This window comes from Xiphophorus couchianus, chromosome 9 (genome assembly GCF_001444195.1).
Source record: "Xiphophorus couchianus chromosome 9, X_couchianus-1.0, whole genome shotgun sequence".
Classification (NCBI taxonomy): domain Eukaryota; kingdom Metazoa; phylum Chordata; class Actinopteri; order Cyprinodontiformes; family Poeciliidae; genus Xiphophorus; species Xiphophorus couchianus.
This window is the reverse complement of record NC_040236.1, coordinates 19,298,097-19,318,517: the sequence shown is the minus strand read 5'-3', so window position 1 is coordinate 19,318,517 and position 20,421 is coordinate 19,298,097. Positions and strand designations below refer to the sequence as shown.

The 20,421-nt window shown below is 40.8% G+C and overlaps 3 protein-coding genes across 6 annotated transcripts in view; 1 reads left to right on the top strand and 2 right to left on the bottom strand.

Moving 5' to 3' along the window:
- Nucleotides 1–9,753, bottom strand: part of dnm3a (dynamin 3a) — a 28,065-nt gene extending 18,312 nt beyond the window's left edge. For 3 of the 4 annotated variants that reach the window (XM_028027834.1, XM_028027836.1, XM_028027835.1), the window contains exons 1-12: nucleotides 9,148–9,751; nucleotides 6,150–6,223; nucleotides 5,739–5,888; nucleotides 5,426–5,629; nucleotides 4,321–4,419; nucleotides 2,342–2,502; nucleotides 2,123–2,265; nucleotides 1,903–2,038; nucleotides 1,724–1,791; nucleotides 1,502–1,640; nucleotides 243–329; nucleotides 63–133 (exon numbers count right to left, since the gene is read on the bottom strand). In XM_028027834.1, the coding sequence (XP_027883635.1) occupies nucleotides 63–133; nucleotides 243–329; nucleotides 1,502–1,640; nucleotides 1,724–1,791; nucleotides 1,903–2,038; nucleotides 2,123–2,265; nucleotides 2,342–2,502; nucleotides 4,321–4,419; nucleotides 5,426–5,629; nucleotides 5,739–5,888; nucleotides 6,150–6,223; nucleotides 9,148–9,308 (1,493 nt within the window). In that variant the 5' untranslated portion in view covers nucleotides 9,309–9,751. Of the gene's footprint in view, nucleotides 1–62; nucleotides 134–242; nucleotides 330–1,501; nucleotides 1,641–1,723; nucleotides 1,792–1,902; nucleotides 2,039–2,122; nucleotides 2,266–2,341; nucleotides 2,503–4,320; nucleotides 4,420–5,425; nucleotides 5,630–5,738; nucleotides 5,889–6,149; nucleotides 6,224–9,147 lie in introns of all 4 variants that reach the window. The other variant, XM_028027837.1, reaches the window with a different exon arrangement.
- A 302-nt stretch (nucleotides 9,754–10,055) lies between these two features.
- mettl13 (methyltransferase 13, eEF1A lysine and N-terminal methyltransferase) lies at nucleotides 10,056–15,272 on the bottom strand. The gene is made up of 9 exons (XM_028027839.1): nucleotides 14,978–15,272; nucleotides 14,597–14,869; nucleotides 14,044–14,515; nucleotides 13,755–13,954; nucleotides 12,936–13,119; nucleotides 11,860–12,015; nucleotides 11,541–11,753; nucleotides 11,306–11,437; nucleotides 10,056–10,414 (listed from the first exon to the last, which is right to left on the bottom strand). Exons 1-9 carry the CDS (start codon nucleotides 15,128–15,130, stop codon nucleotides 10,131–10,133), a joined length of 2,067 nt encoding a protein of 688 aa, XP_027883640.1. The 5' UTR covers nucleotides 15,131–15,272; the 3' UTR covers nucleotides 10,056–10,130.
- A 13-nt stretch (nucleotides 15,273–15,285) lies between these two features.
- itpa (inosine triphosphatase (nucleoside triphosphate pyrophosphatase)) lies at nucleotides 15,286–17,130 on the top strand. The gene is made up of 8 exons (XM_028027840.1): nucleotides 15,286–15,445; nucleotides 15,611–15,668; nucleotides 15,926–15,990; nucleotides 16,088–16,161; nucleotides 16,252–16,283; nucleotides 16,390–16,502; nucleotides 16,584–16,660; nucleotides 16,848–17,130. The coding sequence occupies exons 1-8, from the start codon at nucleotides 15,383–15,385 to the stop codon at nucleotides 16,978–16,980; spliced, it is 615 nt and encodes a 204-aa protein (XP_027883641.1). The 5' UTR covers nucleotides 15,286–15,382; the 3' UTR covers nucleotides 16,981–17,130.
- The last annotated feature ends 3,291 nt before the right edge of the window (nucleotides 17,131–20,421 follow it).

Sequence of the window (20,421 nt, the reverse complement as noted above, 5' to 3'; positions counted from 1 at the left end):
GCACATATTCTCACTCCTTGTTTCAACTTCTATTTCCCAATAATACAAATTCAGCGACTCACTTAGTGAAGCCAATAAAGTCTTCATGTTTGGTGTTTATGTAGGCAAGCTGGATGTCAATAAGCAACAAGACCTAAACAGAGGAGACATTAATCAGAGAAATGGGCCGTTATACACGTTGTTATTTTAGCTAAATTACCTAAAATATTTTCCTTTGCACTGTGTAAGTGTGTGTGAACAACCTGCTCTCTGCATTTATTTTCCTGCTCTCGGATTTCAGTGATAATAATCCTCTCCGTCTCTTCTCGCAGTTGGGGAAAGGCGCTGAGCTGTGTGGCAGAAACAGAGAGGAAATCACATACGGGGCGGCTTCGACACCGTGTAAATATACAACGAACACACACCAGACATGTCGAGTGCCTTTCAAACGTATTCATAACCCCTTTAACACCGCCGCATTAGTTTTAGCAATATGACCACAAACTCCCAATGTAATTTCTCTGGATTTTATGTGACAGTCTGAACCAACGTACAACAAGTGGAAGGAAAATGAGACATGTTTGTAAAAATTTTGTTTAACAAATTTTTGTCTAAAAAAAGTGGGCAAGGATTTGATTTGAAATATTTCAAGTATCTCTGACTGTAGACTTAGGTTGTTGTACTGCTGGAAGTAGAACATTTGTCTCAAGTCTTTCAGCTCCATTCATCCTCCGATCATCTTTTATTGGAGGAAAAAAGATGATCCCTACTGAAAAAATGGAGTCCCCGCAACATAATGCTACCTCCGTTGTATTTTACTTTTTACTGCAGCAACGGTGTGTTCCAGGTTAGGTCTAGTGCTACTTTTCCTCCACACATACAGGCCAAAAGACTTTACTTTGGTTTAATGTGACCAGACAACCTTCCTTCACAGGTTGCTGTGTCTCCTGTATGGCTTGTGACTTTAAACGATAAGTCTTCTTGCCACTCTTCCGTAACGGTCAGATTTGTGAATTACAGGACTAATAACTGTCCTGTTCATAGATTCTTCCCACCTTAGCTGTGAATCTCTGCAGCTGCAATAAAGTAATAATGGGCCTTCTGACAATTATCCTCTGTCTGCATTCTCAGTTTTCGGAGGGCAGCCATTTGTTGCTAGGTTTCCAGTTGATCCATATTCTCTATCATTTTGATGATGGATTTTTTTATTTAACACTACATAAAATGTTCCCCAAACCTTATTGTTAACCTGTCAGCTGTGTTCCATTGTCTTCATGATGCGTTTGTTCTCTTATGTTCTTTACAGAAAACTGTGATTGAATTGCACAAGGACGGATTTCATTTATTACTTAGGTGATCGTCTAAGCCATTTGGTTGGACTGGATTTTATTTAGAGGTATCACAGTAACAGGGGCTGAACATAAATGCACACCACACTTTTCAGACTTTTTTTTTTTCATTTTTGTAAAAAGAGACAGTTTAATGGGTCTGAACACATTTGCAAAGTACAGCATTTTCATACCTTGCTAATACACTGGTAAACAGTCGTAATCAGTTCCTGACTGACCATGTCAATGAATTTAATGCACGGCCCTTTAAGACTTGTTATCTGTTTCTTTACTATGGCTTCAAATGCCATATCAGGTGTAAACAAGCCTGTCCTGTGAGGGGAGAAAAAACATAGAATTATATTTTGGAACTGAAAACTACAAATGAGGAAAGGGGGCTGAACTCTGTACTGCACCTGACTCCATGTATGTTTCGTATGGCATAGTTGATCTCCTGGCGGAGCTTCCTCTCGTCAGACTCAATCTTGGTGAGGACATCGCACCATTACAGTTAAACATTACAGCTACTGAGGGTCATAATTTATCAGAGAACAGTTGTATAGCCGCTTGCCAAGTGCAACTCAAACACACAAACCTTGACCAGCTCGCTGGGGAAGCGTTCGTGGAAGATTTGGTTGATCCTAGCCCCTCCAGAGAGTGTCACTGTGTCCACTTTGTCACCGGACCCTTCGATTAGCTTCTCAAAGTCAACAGCCAAACGCTGAACCAATCTAAAGACAGAAAAAACACATTGGACATCCACATGCACATCAATTAAAAGGTGTACATAAGAATAAACACAAAGAACGACTAACTGTAGCAGTGTCTTGGTCCTGCGTGAAGCATCGTCTGGACTGAACTTCCTGTATTCTTCAGCCTTTTTATTCAAGGCCAGAAGCTGGCTCTGTAGGTGGCTACGAAAGGCCGGCAGCGCTTCCCTGATGTGGTTTGTCAGTTGCTGCAAACAAGTACTGTCAATGCTCAGGTGCAATGCGTTTCTATTCCCAAGTGGGCATGCGTGAATTGACGTTAACCTGGTTAAGTATTCTTTGTAAATATGGGGTCCCCATGCGTTCTGCTATGTGTTTGTAAGCTGGATGGAACAGAAAGAAATCTCTCTCTGATTCCAGGGCTGCCATGATGTCCTTGTTCCCATCAATGTCCTTCTGGCTGCGGTTCACAATCCCTATGTAACCTGGGGAGAAAGAGGTAAAGCACAAGCAATGAGCATCTGGTCACTGTAGGCAACACCAACAGTAATATGAGGAACATACTGTATATGTGTATATAAGTACCAGCTTTACTATGCTTCTTGTGGAAGTGAGTTTGATGTTTTTGTTTATTTTAAACACGTGCGGGTCCATGTTTACTGGTAAACCAGTGGAGAGCGGGCATTGAGGCGCAGCTGTCTGCCGAGAGTTGATGCCGTTTTCCCAACAACACTTTTGTTTGTTTGGAGTTTATTTTCAGATCATATTAACTTTCTCTTCAGTACTGCAGTCAACCAAAGATGACACGAATTACCTGCACAGCTCTACTACGAGGAAAAGTAAAAAATAAAACTTTTTCACTTAATGTGAACTTTCTCAAGTTCACATCAAGTTCAAGTGATGTGAACTTGAAAAAGTTCAAGTTCACATCACTTGAACGTTTTCAACCCTGTACATGTTACATTCACAAACTTTCATGATTTAATCTGGTTTTGATGTCAGTAATTAAAAGGAAAATGATTTGTTTTGTGTAAATAATTTTGAAAATGTGTGGAGTGCATATTATGTGTGTATAACCACTTTTACTTTGATACATCTAAATCAATTGCAGTGCAACCAGCTTCCTTCACAAGTAGCTTCTACACCTGTGAGTAGTTTAATGTTACTATGTTACTATGAGTTGCTACTCGGTGAACCCCTCAGAGGTTTGTTAGGTAATAAAACAATACCCCAAGCTTCAATAACTAACTGTTTAATTCATCTGACAATGGAGTGTGGCATAACTGCAAACGCACAAATACCCTGTCAGTAATATAACAGTTTGTGTCAAAGTCTTTTCAACAGACAAAATGGCCCAGTCAAAGTCTAGACTTCAAATCCCACTGATAGACTGTGGCAATATGTTTGAAAAAATTGGTTGTTCTCTATCCAGCCCGACTAAGCTTGAGCTATGAGCAACAATTTCAGCCTCCAACCAAATGATACAGACACACCCAGAAAGAGTTACAGCTTTGATTGCAGAAGGTGGATCTACAATGTATTGCCTCGGGGAGACTGTATTCAAAAGCATGCCACACTTGTGGCCAACACCACCATAAAACACCAAAAAAGAAATATAACCATGCATCATTTTCTTTACAATAATGTACTATTTTGTGTATGATAATCAGAAAATTTACAACATGCTAAAGTTTGTAGTTGTAACATGACATAATGTGGAAAAGTTTGAATGATATGGACACTTTTGCAAGATACACAGTCTTCTCATGTGAGACAAATTCAGCTTGCATTTTCTGATGTGTCCTTGGGAACTTTCCCCTTACAGCCATTTTTTTTTCCCATTATGACAACAGTGAGAAATGTGTGTGTATGTATAACAGAGGGGCATGTTGTACGAAGTGGACCAAATCCCTGACTTAGAACAGTGATAGATGTAATAGCAGCAGACTTCAAATATAATGCAGCAGCTCAGTGCTGCTACATGAGCACTTATACCAGTGGGCTCCCATGGCTAATGGATTTCCACTGCAGGAGAAGCATGAAGGATCCCAGCAACTGGAAGTGCTTTACTCATTCTGCACACAGACACACTCTCTCCCTCACACACTCAAACGCCTGCAGTCTACATTGCCCACATTTCTCACCCCTAACCACTCAACAACAATGTATATTATTACAAAGTACAAATGCATGCACGTAGGCATGATCTACACACTATTTCAGTTATAATAATAAAAAAGGGTAAAACTGGAAGTGTGACAAATTATATATAAAAAAAAGATCATTTCTTTTTGTCAACACACCTCTGCGTAAGGGGAGCAACCGGTTTTCTAGTATTTCCTTGGCATCAGTTCCTTTATCCATCAGATCCAGTTTTGTGATTACACCAATTGTCCGCTGACCTGGGGCGAAGAAAAAAAAACTATCTTTAAATTTTTATTTTTTTATTTTTTACAATATATTATTTCAATGTTATATCAGTTTTCAAATACATTCTAAAACTTTGGCCAAATATATTTTTTTATTAATCAGGAGGATATTCTTATAAGAGATGCTTATTTGTTTTCGCACAGTTTCATGGTTTGTTTGTTTGTTTATTTGAATCCTCATTAGCCATTGCTGTAATAATGACCACTCTTCCTTGGGTCTACAGCATTAAAAAAATAAATTTGTTACAAAAACAGTTACAAACATTTAACATAATATATTGATTCATAATGTACAATTATTGTTGTGTTTTTCCACTTAGATTCCCTGCTGCACATATATCTCTGGAACTAGCGTTCCTGTTCCATCTGTAAGAATAAATCAGCAACAAAACTATTCCACCAAGGCAGCCTCTGCAGTAAAGTTTTAAGATGGTTTACTGTCTCAGTCCTAGTGTTTTACTATCAATCGTATTGATTTTAAGTGTTTTACTCAAGATTTCATAATGTCTCCTTATTTTTTTTTTTAATGATTCTGTTTCAACAAATTCCTTTTTGTCAGTTTCAAGTTATTCCAGTGCTTTTCATCTATACTGGGTACTAATCAGCTGAGCTTGGTTAACCAGTATTTGTCAGTAGGAGAATCTTTAACACTTTCATTGGTCAACATCACTTCTGGTATTCCATTTGCTGGGGATATTTACACACAATCGAGAGTTTTCAATCAAAAACAAGAACTTAATGAGTAAAAATTAGGAAAAATATCCAAGTGCAAGTTAGTGGTCGATTGCAGAATTACAGTTTTGAAGAAGAGGGGAGTGGATCTACTGCACCAGTGCGCCATGCCTGGTGTGTTTTAAGTTCAGACACAATTATCCAAACAGTTGTACGCAGTTGTGTAGCTGTATGAGCAACAGTACAAAGAAAAAAAGTTAACGCCAACATTGATCTGCCAGTCATCCCCCACATAGATGCAAGTTACCTTGCGGGTCAACGTCTTTGGCCAGCTTAAGTGCATCTGAGTTGGCCAGGTCAGTGTTAGCGGGCGTGACAGCCAGAATAAGACAGTTCTCCTTACAGATATACTGCATGATTATGTCTCGTATCTGGTACTCTATGTCCGCTGGCTGGTCTCCCACAGGTACTTTGGTGATGCCAGGCAAGTCCACAAGAGTCAGGTTCAGCACTTTAAGCACAGAAATAAGCACATGCAGGTCACATCTATACCAGCTATACCAGATATATGGTATCTAGTGGATGGGTAATGAGTAACACAGAAAAACAAGCTGCGTTACCATGAGGCGAGTAAATCTTGAGGGTGATGGGAACAGGAGAGATGCCTTTATTTGATCCTGTGAGTCTGCGTGTCTCTGACTCAATTTCCCTGCGGATATCACCGAAATCTGTGAACTTCCTTCCCTTGCAGTGGAAGAATTCCCCGTATTCTTGAAGGATACACAGTAAGCAAAAGAAACATGAGTGAAACAAGCGCAACGTCATCAATAGAAGTCTGCTTGACTCTCGTTATCACCGACACAGTGCTAAAGCAATTCTATTTCTATTTGCAAGCATTTTATTAAACGAGAAGAAATACAGGAGTGTTGAACACTACTCCAGCGTTTTAAGGTATAACATATGCTGCCATCTAGTGGTAACAGGGAGGACGTACTAAGGAGTGACACATGAACTGCATCTGTGATGTTTACCTGCGCTTGAGTTTAGGAGCTGAAGGATTAACGGTCTCCGTGTGACAATTCCTGAACCCCGTGGAAGGAAGTCTCTGTTAGATAAGAAAGATCGATTTTGAAAAAAAATATATATATATATGCAGACACACCCCCACGCCTACACACACACACAGACAGACAATGGGCAAGAAGCAGTCAGTGTTTCAGAAACATGGGTTTAATTCTATTTGGAGCAAACCAAGCTATGACAATAACTGCTATGATGATATCATGATTTCCTCATACAAAGCGTCATACAATTTACGCAGCATTTACAGGATAAACGTGATGACAAAGACCACAAAAATGGTTTTCACCAAACACACAGATTATTGTTTGAGGAAAGTGACGCAGCGGGTGCAAAATAACCCTCCCCTTTCCTATTAAAAATCCTTTTCAGGAAGTTTGTTTTACTACATCCTGTTGCCGGTCAGACAGTTCACTACAGAAAGGGTTGTCATAACACAATCCTGAAACAAAGGCCTGCAAATCAGGGCTAAAATATCAACATGGACACAGATGGGAACTAGTGTGTTCATCACAACTGCTGCTTCAGTTTGCTTTGTAACTTATTCAAACAACCACGCTATTCACCAGAGAGCAGGAATATTGTTAAAACCATAACATCTTTCATCCGTCTAGTCAAGATGGGACAAAATAAGGCTTTGTTCGGGCCATTTTTATTCACATGAATAACTTGTAAGCTGACTAGGGTTGTGCTCCAGGAGTCACGTTGACCTCAGTCCTCCTTACTGCCTTCAACAAAGTCTGCGTGTGAGATAAACTCTGAGTGCTCATGGTGCTCTGAGTGCCGTCACACCACCACGTCTGGCACCCACCACTTCACACTGGCAAACATGTCCAGGACGCTCTGTCGGACTCCATGATGTAGAACATACAAACACTGGGAGATGCCTGAAATATACGTTTCACTTGATCATGTCCTGGTCGCTGAGAGGCCCTCATTGTTTTACTTTTGACCATATAAATCACCCCGCAGTACTTTACAAATTTATGCATATAAGACTTGCAGTATCAATAGATTTGATTATTTGTTGGGGTTATTTTTGGATGGGAGTTTAAAGGAATAGAGGATAAATTAATAAAGACTCAGAAGTAGTTCTGAGAGTGACCAATAACAACAAACATACAGATGTTTTAAAGACAAATTGCTGATAAATTGACCCACAAGAGGGTGACGACTCAAACACCAGCAAATAAATATCCATCCTTCCCTTCTCTGAATAAAAATAAAATATTCAGAGTGAGACACAAACAAAAGCAAGAAAAATCTAAACTAGATAGCTACAAATTAGGCAGAAGCTTAGATCATATTCATTAGACCTTTTCTATTCCTCACTCCCTACACTTCTTTTTACGCTGTTAATTAAGAGCATTAAGTTATTGGCGTTCAGAAGTATTTAATAAAATGTAGCAGTGGCGGTTTTTAACTTTAGTGGTACGGTTTTGACGCAGTTAAACCCAGAAATAGCTTTCTATTTCCTACTTGCATGTCCAGTCAATAGGAAGTAGGCACCACCTTTGCTGCGCACAGTGGAGAAAATATGGCTGTTGGCATATGCTACTGAAGTTGGTATATGATTTAAAGCTTGTGACGCAACTCAAAATTGAAGAGCTGTTTAGGTAGTGCAGACATTTTACCATCTCTAGTTCAGTATCTTGCATATTTAGACGAGTCAGATGTCAAAACTACTTCACAAAAGTGAGCAAAGTTTTTTAAGACACAATTTGAGATTTACAAAATATTTCTTTTTGTTTTGTAAATACCAAAGAGAATTTGAATGCTTGTATGCCATTGTTTACCACTTCATATTGAGAAGGCTTATACTGAAAGCAATATATTTGGAAAAGGGGGATTCAGATTTTTTTTTTTTTTTCAATGTTTCTGACATTATACATAATAAAATGTGTTGGTGGAGCAGTTGTTAGAACTTCTGCTTTGCAGCAAGGAGGTTCTAATTTTGAATCCTAGCCTGCACCCTTCCTCTATAGAGACTGAATGTTCTCCACATGCGTAAGTGGGTTTTCACCAGATACTCCAGTTTTCTTCCACTGTGGTCCGGCACCTTGCAAATGTAACTGGTATAGATAATGGACAAATAAATGTGGGGGGTTTTTTGGTGCGAATGTGTGTGAGTCAGCAACAAGAGGGGTTCACCCAGCACACAATTCAGGTTAGAACCACCAATACTAGATTGTGGAAGGCATAGCATTTATCCTTTGCCTTTCCAGTCTTCCTCCAAGTTCTACAAGAGATGGTAATTCATAATTTTTCTTAAGCGGTAAGAGTTTCTTCTCTGTATGGCATTATGTCAATAGAAACATCAGTTATCTAACTATAAAACATGTCAAATTACTTACAGCATATTATTCGATAAGCATGAATAAATCCCAATCATAAGGATGTGATGAGTAACTTTGGCTGAAAAACTAAACCCACCTGTGCATTTTTTATTTTTCCACATTTTCACAGTTATGCAGTGGGACAGCCAAGAGGTGGCCGGGAATGGACATCTTATGATATTAGTACGTACCCCCCCCCCGCTCCTAATATTTTAATGCATGGCTTTTAGGGAGAGGGATAACATTCCTCTGTGAATATAGATATTCATGTAATAGCATGATTTTCAACTTTTTGCAGGGATTTAAAAATGTCTTAACATATTAAAATAGCTGATTTTTAGTGTGTAGCTACTAACAAACACAATATACAAATTATTAGGTTGTTTAAAATGTAAAAGATGTAAAGTTCCAACAGAACATATACGGTAAATACATAAATAAACCTGAAGTCCTGTTTTAGCTTTTTGTTTTAGTGGGCCACTCCGAGATTCCCCCTTCATTCTGGATGCGCCCCTGCAGATAGTGAAACTCCACGTGGAGTGATTCACGCACAAAGGGGAATTTTTTGTTGTTGTTGTTCTTTCGGTTAACATTTGAGTGATGATGATCTTACCTGCCAACAAAGTTTTCCAGCACGGAGCTCTTACCCGCGCTCTGGCCGCCCACCACGGCGATCTGCGGCAGGTGGAGGCTGCAGCTCTGTCCCACGGTGCCCAGAGCTTCCTGGAGGCGGTTGACCAGCGGGATCAGGTCCTCCATCCCACGGTTGCCCATCGCAACGAGGGCTGCTACCTGTCCAGCCCCAATTTTCCCGTTTCCCCACCCTTTCTAGTCAACGCCACTCGACAGCGAAACTACCATATTTTAATGTTACTCGGGGTTATAAAGTCTTTATGAAGTGAAAACATAAAAACTTAAAACACAGAACACGCGAAACAGGGCTGCTGCTGCTTTTTCCAAGGCAGGACCAGCCGTTAGCACTTCAGAGTACAGAAAGTAACATCGGTCCTTGTCGTTGTCAAAGAAAGAATATCCCCTATAAAGTTCGCTAAAGACATGTTTCTTCACTCAAACCTTAAAACATTTGTAGTGTTTCCTCTCCTTAAAACTCCGGACAGGTTTCCGTAGTTCCCCCTCTTCCCTAAGGTAGCTCCATGGAAAACAGAAGTAGGAACGTTCTGCTTTGACAGCTAACGGAATGAAGTTTTCTGCGCATGCGCATAAGCGAACAAATCTGCCTCCCCTGAGCAGCCCTTCCTCTGTCCCCCCTCCTTCTCCGAAATCAGAAGACAGACAAACTTTGTAGCCAATTAGCTAGCACCTAAAAATGCAATCACTGCTCTGGGGTTGCAGCTATTTAAACTTCCACAGGTCTGGAGTAGGGTAGGGCACAAGCTGCAGCCCTATAAACACAGCAACCAGAGCCAGAGTGTGTAGTTCATCCACTGTAAATAACGCTGCTGCATTCTTAGCCTGTGAGGGAGTGTGCACTCATGGAGTGAAAGAGAAACCAGAGGCAAGTGAAAGAAAAAATGTACACGATATTTATTAGTGATACATTTTTTTTTCCATCAGTCTAACCCTGTGCTTAAAAAGTTACTCTAGCTTCAGATCTTTTATCATCTCTGCAATGTCTATGAGTGGCCTTCGTTTGGGTTCAGTTCTGTCACAGGACAACATGCTCTGGAAATTCTTGGCTGCTTGGCTGGAGGATGGAAGGATGTGCGCGGCATTCTTTTCTTCTCGGGAGCACAGGAGGACCTCGTTGATCTCCTCGGCGATCTTTCGAGAGAGCACAGTGGGAAACACGCTCTTGACACGCTCGAGCACGTCCGTCCTCAGGACTGGATCGCGGCACACGAGGTTTAATATGAACAGACCTGGCAGCAAAAGATTCAAAAGGATGGTATTACAAACAAATGAAAAACTATATTTCCGTTTTAATAGCCTCAAATCTAAATAAGTCGGGGATGTGTGTAAAATGCAATGGTAACATTTAATGTACTCAAATGAAGATAAAATTATTGCATTTACTTTTAGTTTTGTTTCGGATACGTGATCCCAAGTTATTTCCTGTTTGGTCTTGTCAGGCACCTTCCCACTTCCCAAACACACACGCACACACACCCCCACACACACTTGATTCCTCTACTTCTGCATTCCAGAATTATAACATAATCCCAAAACATATGTAAAGACACTGCCACACATCTTAAATCATTCTGGAATTAAAAGCTACAATAAGGCATGTTTGGGATTCTGTGGCTTCCAATACAATTATTATAATCCTTGAACTTTTCCGCATTTTGTCACGTTGCAACTATAAACTTAAGTGTATTTTATCGGGATTTTATGTGACAGAACACAAAGTGCTGCAGACTGAAGTCAATTTAAATGGAAGGAGAGTGATGAAGGCTTTCAATGTTTTTCTTTCTTCATAAAAATAAATCTGAAGTGTAATTAACCCCAAGTCAAAACGTTTTATCAGTTTTGTACATCTAGAAACTGAAATCATTCTTCTTTGCAAAATAGTTCAATCACATATAGACTTAATAGTGGGTGTCTGAGATTAGCAGATTCCAAGTCTCATCAGTGATCTTTAATTGCAAGTAGGTCAAGACTTTGAGAAGGGTCTAGGTTTTATCAAAACCGTGCTGTTGTACCTTTTTGCTAGATGTGTACTTCCACTTTGATCTCAAGACTATTGCAGATTATTCTAAGCTTTTTTTCCCCCAGAAATATATATGTAGTAAAATTGAACCCTTGTTTACCTCTAGGAGTGAGCAAGTTAAAAACTTTCTGCAGAACAGCAGTTTCTACAAAGGCAGCAGGAGGGCAGCTCATCCCCACAGAGCTGTCTTTGTTGTCTACATCAAACATGACGACATCAAATAAATGGCCACCTTGTAAAGAAAGAAAAAAAAACCCAGTCAGATGTGAGTTTGTTGATATATCCACTTTTTTTTTTTTCTGTCAACGTTCCTGACGCCTTATTTTCACGCTGACCTTCTTTCTCCAGGAAACAGATGCGCTCCAGGCCATCGCCAAGGGTGACGGTCAAACGATCGTCCGGTCGGAATCCGAACCATTCCTTTGCCACCTCCAGCACAACTGGGTCTAATTCTACTATCTCGACGGCGGCATCAGGCACAAAGTCTCGGAGGAACTGAGGCAGGCCTCCTCCGCCGAGGCCCACCAGGAGCACCGAAACCGGAGCGTCTAGGAAGGAAGACGGTCAGAAGACGTTTGTAAAGATGAATCCAATGCTAAATCATGCAGAGGTTCTGCTAGATCCAAAAATGGAGGGGTCTGCACAGACACACACCTTTGTTCTGTGGGGTCCCCACGCCAAGCATAGAAAGACCAGCCACCATGACCTCATGGTGAGCACAGCACAGGAAGCCGCTGTCCACTGACACACAGGCTGAAGGTGTAACTGCTGCCTTGGTCTTCTTTTTGTTCTTCTTCTTGTGACTTGATGCTGCACAAATTTTCATCCATTTAATTTATTCATATTATTGCTCCCCATTTTATTATATTAAAATAAAACCTTTAATGTCAAAGTGAAAACTAATTTGTACAACATAATGACAGTTAAATAAAAATATGTAGCATAAAATAAGTGATTGCTTAAATATTTGCCACATTCAAGTCAGTACTTGGTAGATGCACCTTTGACTGCAACAACAGCACAAACACTCACTGGTTAATCAGTATTACTGGCTACCATTATAGCATGAAGACAAAAGGACATTCCAAGCAAATCAGAGAAAGGGTTATTGAAAAGTATATGTTAGGGAATGGATACAAAAAAATCTAGAGTTCAGTTTAATCCATCATCAAAAGATGGAAGGCATATGGCACGTGTAAATCTGCCTAAATCAAGCCATCTTCCCAAACCGAGTGACAGTGCAAGAAGTGTGTTCATGTGAGTGTGCAGCTGTTTTCTGCTCCCCCTCCTTTCAGGGCTGCACACTGTCATGTAACTAGGGAGTTCCTAATTCTAATAATAAATTCAAATATGCTGCTAATTTTGCTTAGAGTTGCAAACAAACCCATTTGAATATTTAATTTAAGGAAACTACAAATGTCTTGATGGCACATATATACATTTATTAATGTTATGATTGAGTTTTTCTCACTTTTTATTATTTTCCATAAATAATATCTGTGTGAAGATTTTTGTGTTACTGTAACTGCTGAGCTGATGGCTAATAGTTGCCTTGTTGATTTTCATTTGGTTCCATTGTGCCACAAAATGTGGCACAATGGGAAATGTCCCACTAAATGTTTAACAATGCACTGCAAATGTGCTGATCTTGCTTAAATGTTAAAAGATTATTTTTTTAATGCAGTACGGTAAAGAAAATCTACATGCAAAATAAAAAGAATGACCAGTACTTGATGGGACGAGTCGGCTCTCTGACTGAACCAAGGAAATGTTGGACAGGAACACCAGCCTGCGATACAGTTCTCCATCTTCTCCTCTGACGTTCTCCACACAGTACTCCCCACTGAGCTGACTCACACCCCTGCTGACTTCTTCTCGCCAACCGAGATCCCCTCCCACTGACAGAAACGGCACCTACAAGAAGAACCAGGGTCCCAATGGATTACCGGATGAGCTTTTCTAGAGCCACAACAAGCTCATTTTTGTTGAAGGCAGTTTTAGAAAACAACATCCGAACGTAGAGGAAGGCGCTCTGGTCGAGTGAGACCAATGTTTGACTTTTTGTCTTGCATACAAAACATTAGGTGCAGCAGAAAAAAACTTGAGGCCATGAAAGTGGTTTCACTTCCAGAACAATCGTAATGCTTATAATGCAGGAGAGCTTCTGAGGGGTTGGTTGGATCAAAGCATATTCATGAGTTAGAATGACCTAGTTCAAATAAATCCATATAACAATTTATGACAAGACTTGAAAGTTGATTTTCTGAAATGTTCTTCTTCAACCAGCCTGAAAAAGTCTGAGCTATTTTGCAAACAATCATGGGGAAACCCTTCATGTCCTAGATGTCCAAAGCTAACTCAAACATACCCCAGAAAGATGGTGGCTCTACAAACTATTTACTCATGAGGGATAGATACAAATGCATTCCATATTTTTTTAATGATATACTGCTTTGTGTTTATCTATCAAATAAAATCTTTGAAATTTGTGGTCGTACAGTGACAAAATGCAAAAACACTTACGCGGACACGAATACTTGCGTGTTTACCTGCTGGTTGGTTGGCATACCCGGTGGAGCCAAGTCCATCACCACCGGTGAGAGCTCTGATTGGACTGCTTGCATGTCTGTGTACTCCTGATTCCTGTGCATTGAAGCAATAACCAGGCGACGAAAATTGGCGCTGGCAGCCAGCTGCCTCCTGCCCTCAGTGGAGCTATAGAGCCAAGCCGTCTCACTCCCTCTGGGTACTGTCAAAACAAGACAAGTCAGGCAACTAGAATCAATGTAAGAACAAACAAAATATAAAAGCAATGTGATGGAGAAATGAAGAGCTCACCTATAAATATAGCAAATTGGTTGGATCTCGGCACTTTGGCTCCAGGCGGACAATCTTGCACTGTGAGAGTGTATCTGGGAAGACCTGTCTTGGCATTACAGAGCGTAAGGGAAAGACTCGAGCCAGGGTCTGTGCTTGTACGAAGTCTCTTCCTCAGAACAGAATAAGCCTGATACTCCCTCACAGCAGACAACAGCTCACACACCTGTGTGTGTCTGACAGGCGCTCCATCATCGCCGACACACATCTCTAGAATGGGAGTAGGCATGGGTTGGCGGAACTTGGTGCAGATGAGAACAAAAACAGGTAAAGCGAAGGTGTCTTCTTCTTCTTTCCCCCTTTCTTCCTGCAGACAGTGAAGCCTGACCGCCCAGCCCATGTGAACAAAGTGCTCCACAGCCAGCTTGACCACAACCTCCTGAGCCAGAGTCACACACACATACCGCCCACCGACTTTAAGGACCCGACCAACCTGGAAGCACACAATGACGGGTGGACAAAAACGTAAATCCTTTTCATATTTTGTCTGGTGCTGCATCTGCTGCTGTCTTACCTCAGTGATCATCCTCCTGGCCAGAGCTCCTTCCTCTTCAGATGCCATTGCATCCAGAGTGCCTTTGTCCAGAGCGGCCTGGAAGCTGGCATCCTCATAGGGAGTCTGGGTGGCATCCACCTGATGGAAGGTCAGGTCTGGTCGGCGCTCTGCATTTCGCTGGCTCATGTGAGCCACTACGGTCTCGCTGATGTCGATGTTAGTCAGGTGTTTGTAGCCAACGTCATACAGCTGCTCACTCAGCTCAGAGTTACCACAGCCGACGACCAGAACCTACAGGGAGGAATGCAACGACATGGAGAACTGTAAATAAAAGGCTTGTGTTCTGCAGTCATGGGTTTATAAAAGTTTTAAACTGTGGCAGGATACTGTTTCTCCCACCTTATCCTGCACTTTGATGTATTTGTGAAGAACGCCGCACAATTTGTTGTAGTCTCCATACCACTCAAAAGCTCTCTCCCCTCGCTTCTTGAAGAACCTCTCCCAGTACTCTGCAGAGCTGAACTCCTCGGCGGTGCGAGGTAAAAGGCTCATTTTGTCCTCTAGGGTGTGAACTCGTTTCTACAGCTACTTTCCAGAACTATTTTTCACTCCGCATGGCTCCTCGGACTCGGTTGTCTGCCCGGACAACATTTCTGACAGTACCTCAAGGTGATTGGTGAATTCTTTCGTTCGCGAGGACGCTTGCTGGTACCTGATTCGCTGCGAGGTGAAGGGAGTGATTTCATTGGCTAAAGTGGAACTCTGAAGGTTCGGGTTTTTTTAGTTCTCCCGGTGTGGTTAAACATGGCTGCCCCAGCAAGAAAAACTGTCGTCTTTGTGACTGGAAACCCAAAGAAAGTCGAAGAAGTAAGAGTTTGACATTTTGTTATTTGCTACTGTCTTGTTTTATGTTTAAAGTCTCTATTTTTCTTACACGTATCAAATTTGTTTGTTACATCCGTGAGCTGCGTTTTAGATGTACCGTTTATATTTCTAACTTCGTTCCCCCCCCCCCCCCCCCACATCTTTCAGGTTGTCCATATACTCGGAGACCAATTTCCCTACAAAGTCGTGTCGAAAAAGATTGATTGTAAGTACTTAAAGGAGACACCTGACTTAAAATGAGCTGCTACTGAACAGCCTCATTCAGTAGCAGCTAAGGAAGCAGAGGCATTTTGTGACCACAAGTAAAACGTTGCTACGTTAAGTTAAACGTAGCAACGTGGCAAAAGTAAAACGTTCTGTTTTACTTGTGTGTTTTACGTGTTCACCACAAGTCAAGATACATATAAACAATATAACTCTCTGTCTCTGCCCACGCTTCACGCTCTGCCCACTATACTCCAGTGCCTGAGTACCAGGGGGAGCCGGACGAAGTTTGCATACAGAAGTGTAAGGAGGCCGCACGGCAGGTACATTATATTGTAACTGTATAACTGCAAGACCCCCCCCCTCATTTTCACCTAATTTTGTCAGCATAAAAGTGAAACTGCCGTTTTTATCCTGAAGATTGATGGACCAGTCATAGTGGAGGACACCTGTCTGTGTTTCCGGGCTTTAGGAGGACTGCCTGGTCCTTACATGTAAGTGCAGTTCCTATTCCTAATAAAGTCGTACATCTCAGATCAGAAAACTTTACCAAAGTTAACAGGTTTTTTTTTGTTTGTTTCTAGCAAATGGTTTCTTAATCAACTAAAGCCAACAGGTAAGTAGTAAAGTAATTGTTCATTTAATGTTGGGTAAACAAATTGTGATTAAAGCTCTGCAATATTTCTAATCTTTTGGTATTTGGTTGTGGGATTGTAATTCAGGCCTCCACACGCTCTTAGCTGGCTTTGAGGATAAATCAGCGTGGGCTCTCTGCACCTTTGCATTCAGCGCTGGTAGAGGTGAACCCGTGCAGCTCTTCAGAGGGAAAGTTGAGGTTAGATTCGGTCTCACTGACATTTCTTTAGTGGCTGCGTTGTGTAGTTTTGCCTCTGACATACTTCTCAACATAATTTAGGGGATGATTGTGGAGCCCAGGGGGCCTCCAGACTTTGGATGGGATCCCTGTTTCGAGCCAGACGGATATGACAAAACGTAAACAACTATTTGCTTTTTACCACAAGAGGGAGCCAGAGGATAACACGCTGTTAGAGTGGATATAGAAAATACCAAATCAGAACCCCCATCCTATTAGGGATAAAGTGCCTTTGTCAATGCACTGTTTTAGAAATGCTTACTTTTTCTTTGTCCTCTAACGTTTTCTTTTCTCTCTTATCTGTAGTTATGCCGAACTTCCCAAAGAAGTAAAGAATTCAATCTCTCACCGCTACCGGGCACTTGCGGCCATGTCCGAGCACTTTGCAAAAATCAACCGTACCTCACAAGAGAGCAAGAAGAACAAGCAGAATGAGTAAAAGTTCTTTGGTTTCAAAAAGTGCACCGACCTGGATTGAAATTAGATGGTTCACCTTGTAATTACTGTGTTGTGAAGCCTACCGCTGAACGGGGCTTGGGTTATATCTGTTTCTGTCTTAATTTGAATAAACTTTTATTTTCGAAGGTTCTATTTTGTGAGTCAGTCTTTGACACAAATTGTTTTGGAATATGTTTTATTTATAAATACCATGATCACAATAACTGTAAGGTAATTTTTTTTAAAAAAGGCAGCGATCACTTCCTCCAGTTTTGCTCTCCTGTGCCAAAGTAGAATCTCCAAGTCGCCTGTTTGAGTTTTAGTTTCCTGGGACTGACAAAGATAGACTCAGAAAAGACCATAATTCATAAAATGAAAAGCTCCTGGGTCCTGATGAGAGCAGCAGATCTCTCTGTTTCTAAGGCTGGGCCTGTGGATTTTGGCACAAGAAGCAGAAAGTTGTTCAAGATGGAGTCCAAAAAAGATGGAGGGAAGGGAGTTTGGGAGGAGACGGCCCCTGATGGGGAGAGTGGGGTGTTCAGTGGACATAGCACAGTGATACCAGAAGAGATTTGGTAAAAAAAAAAAGACTGGTCTCTGAACAGGAACTACGCATTCACCTGTGACTGATGCCTATTAGAAGCACTGAGGAAGAGTCAGGCTCATAAACGTGTTTTCTTTTAGACCAGTTGGAACATGTCTGGAATACTTATATTGGTACAGTTCTGGTATATATATAGATATACCAGATAAGCACTCCACGCATGCTTATCACATAAACGAGTGTTGTTTTTAGTGAACTTTGGTTAGATTTGATTTTTAGTGACTTATTTAAGCTGCTGTTTTATCCAGATGAAATGATAATCCAGCTAACAACTTAAACGAGTTTTAAAAAACAATTTGGTGGACAAATTTGAATTTAGAGTTTTGTCTAGTTTAAAAGGGATCAAAGTTACACACACACTCACTAATCTTTAATCAAATGTCCTTTACCATGTTGTACCTTTGATACATGTTTCTGAAGCCATCAACAAGCTTCTGAAATAACTGGCTGGCTATACCATCCTTTTGTTCCATATGTGGTGGTAATTTTTACCATGACTAAATAAAAAAAAAATCACAATAAATTCACACTTATGCATTTAATTCTAGTTTTAATTTAATGAATGTTGTATTTTTTTCAATCCTGAATAACAGTAGTCCCTGAACCTTGATAGGATGTAAAAATAACTTTTTTCTTCTTGCTTTATATGTTGTGTCAGCATATGAACTCAATAACTCAACCAAGACATTTTGGACAATTTCATGCTCCCAACTTTGTTGGAACAGCTTCAGGATGGGCCCTTCCTGTTCCAACAGGACTGCTCACCAGCGCACGACGCAAGGTTCAAAAAGAAATGAGTCCTGACATCAACCCAAGCGAGCACATTTGGGATAAATATGAAGCAAGGACTGTGACTCAGGCCTTATAAATTAAGAAATTGTCAAAAAACATTCCCATAAACATCACCATAAACCTTGTGGAAAGCCTCTTCAGAAGAGTTGAAGTTATTAGAGTTACAAAAGATGGGCCCAAAACCTAAAAAACATCAAACTTCTCTAATTTGTCGTCAGAATCTTTAGGAAGCAGATGGTCAGCTTGTTTACGCTTCAGGTTGGCTCTGGGTTAATATGCAATAAGCATATGTAAGATATGAAATGTCTTACTGTAAAACTGGAGCATTTTAGTGAAGACATGTCTTGACAAACTGCTACGTTTCAATAAAAACTCATGCGTTTTGCTTGACTAATGAAAACCAGTTTGTTTTAAAGCAAGTATCAGATATACTGGGGCAAAGCATGTTTAGTATTCATACTCACATCCTTTCGGCGTGGACATGTTGGCAACATTTTCAGTAGTTAGGACATAAACCTTCATGACAGCATTTAAAAATGATTGCTGTGATTACGAGTAGGGAAACTTGATGATGTTTTTAAGCTCCGGAAAAGCCTCAGCCTGATAAGAGTTTGGAAAACCATCTCCGGACATTAACTTGGATGCATTTTCCCGAAACCTCTTCATCAGGCCCGGCAAACAGGACATTATCAACTTTACGACAAGCAGAACCAGTAATAGCCGGTTTATCCAAAGTGATCTGAAGGAGACTGCTGCTGCAATGTTGTGTTTGCTAAAGGAATGCGTTGCTCCAGGAGAAAAGGATGCCTGACTTTATGAGCTTTTCATCCATTAGGATTAAGCCAGAGGAAGAGGAGAGTTTGATGTGGCTTTGGGGAGACAAGCTGCACTTCCTTTTAACTGGTATGCAAGACTTACCTGCCGTCTCCCGCTGTGGCGGGTTTTATTAAAACAGTAAACGCCTGCTGATACTTGACTCTTTTTTTTTTTCTTTTCTTTCTAATGATTGAACCTCGTCCTTAAAACAGCTCAAAATATGTTATGCGCGACTTCAAATCTGAAAAGACTGGTTTCACCTTTCAAAGCGACGTCCATTTTCCGTCCCATAAATTTTGCGTTTCAACAAACTCTCTTGTGAATGAAGTCTCTCCAAGACATTTAAAAGGTTCAGAAGGATGAATTATTCCACCATGAACCCGCTGCTGTGAATGATGGAAACACATGACCTAATACATATTCCTGCTGAGAGTCATCCCCAGGCTGCTCTCTGTTTATGACCAAATCCAGAGCACCGAAACACTCAGTTTTGTGGTTTAGTACTTACAGTTTACCTTTTCCCCCTTCCCCATCTGTGTGATCACATTTCCCCTTAACTAATATGAACTTTACCATTGAGACAGTTTGTATTACCACTGTACTCTTAGAAATATGGTGATTTAAACTGTGGAGTCCAAGCTGGCAGACACTAACCGGACTAATAATATAGTCTGCGACGGAAGGTTATGGTTTAAGTGCACTTCTAAAGAGTCGCTCTGGGCCAGAATGTGTTTCTGCCACGACCCGGTTGACACACAGTTGCGCATCTACCTGATATTTCTGTAGCACACACACACAAAACCCACACTGCTTCAAGTAAACAACAAAGATTGTGTTGAATAAATTAATGATTAAGAACTATTATGCACAGTCTGTAAAAAGGTCTGGGCTCTGACTCATTTCCAAGACTTTCCATTTCTTCCATTAACTCTCAACCAGTCCTCGGTGGATTTCCTGGCAGGTTTCGGGTCGTTGTCATGCCACAGGGCCCCATTCTGCTTCAGCTTTTACTTGATCTTTTTTTTAATTTTTTTTTTTAACAGCTGGTCTCATATTTTCCCCAAGCACCCTCTGATACATAATAGAATTCATAATGATTCTATGGTGATGATCAGGCCAGGTCCTACCGCAGACAAGCATAAATATGTCCATGTCTTTCTTTTTAATTAATGCTTAACATAAAAATCTTAACAATTTCTGGTTTTGTAGTTACTTTCTTCAAGCCTGCGG

Coding starts and splice junctions, on each gene's coding strand:
- mettl13 (XM_028027839.1), bottom strand. CDS start 15,130: ATGAGCCTTTTACCTCGCACCGCCGAGGAGTTCAGCTCTGCAGAGTAC. Junction 13,955..14,043: donor CCAATTTGCTATATTTATAG/GTGAGCTCTTCA, acceptor TTGTTTTGACAG/TACCCAGAGGGAGTGAGACG. Junction 11,438..11,540: donor CTGTTTCCTGGAGAAAGAAG/GTCAGCGTGAAA, acceptor TTTCTTTACAAG/GTGGCCATTTATTTGATGTC.
- itpa (XM_028027840.1), top strand. CDS start 15,383: ATGGCTGCCCCAGCAAGAAAAACTGTCGTCTTTGTGACTGGAAACCCA. Junction 15,446..15,610: donor ACCCAAAGAAAGTCGAAGAA/GTAAGAGTTTGA, acceptor CACATCTTTCAG/GTTGTCCATATACTCGGAGA. Junction 15,991..16,087: donor GTAAGGAGGCCGCACGGCAG/GTACATTATATT, acceptor TTTATCCTGAAG/ATTGATGGACCAGTCATAGT.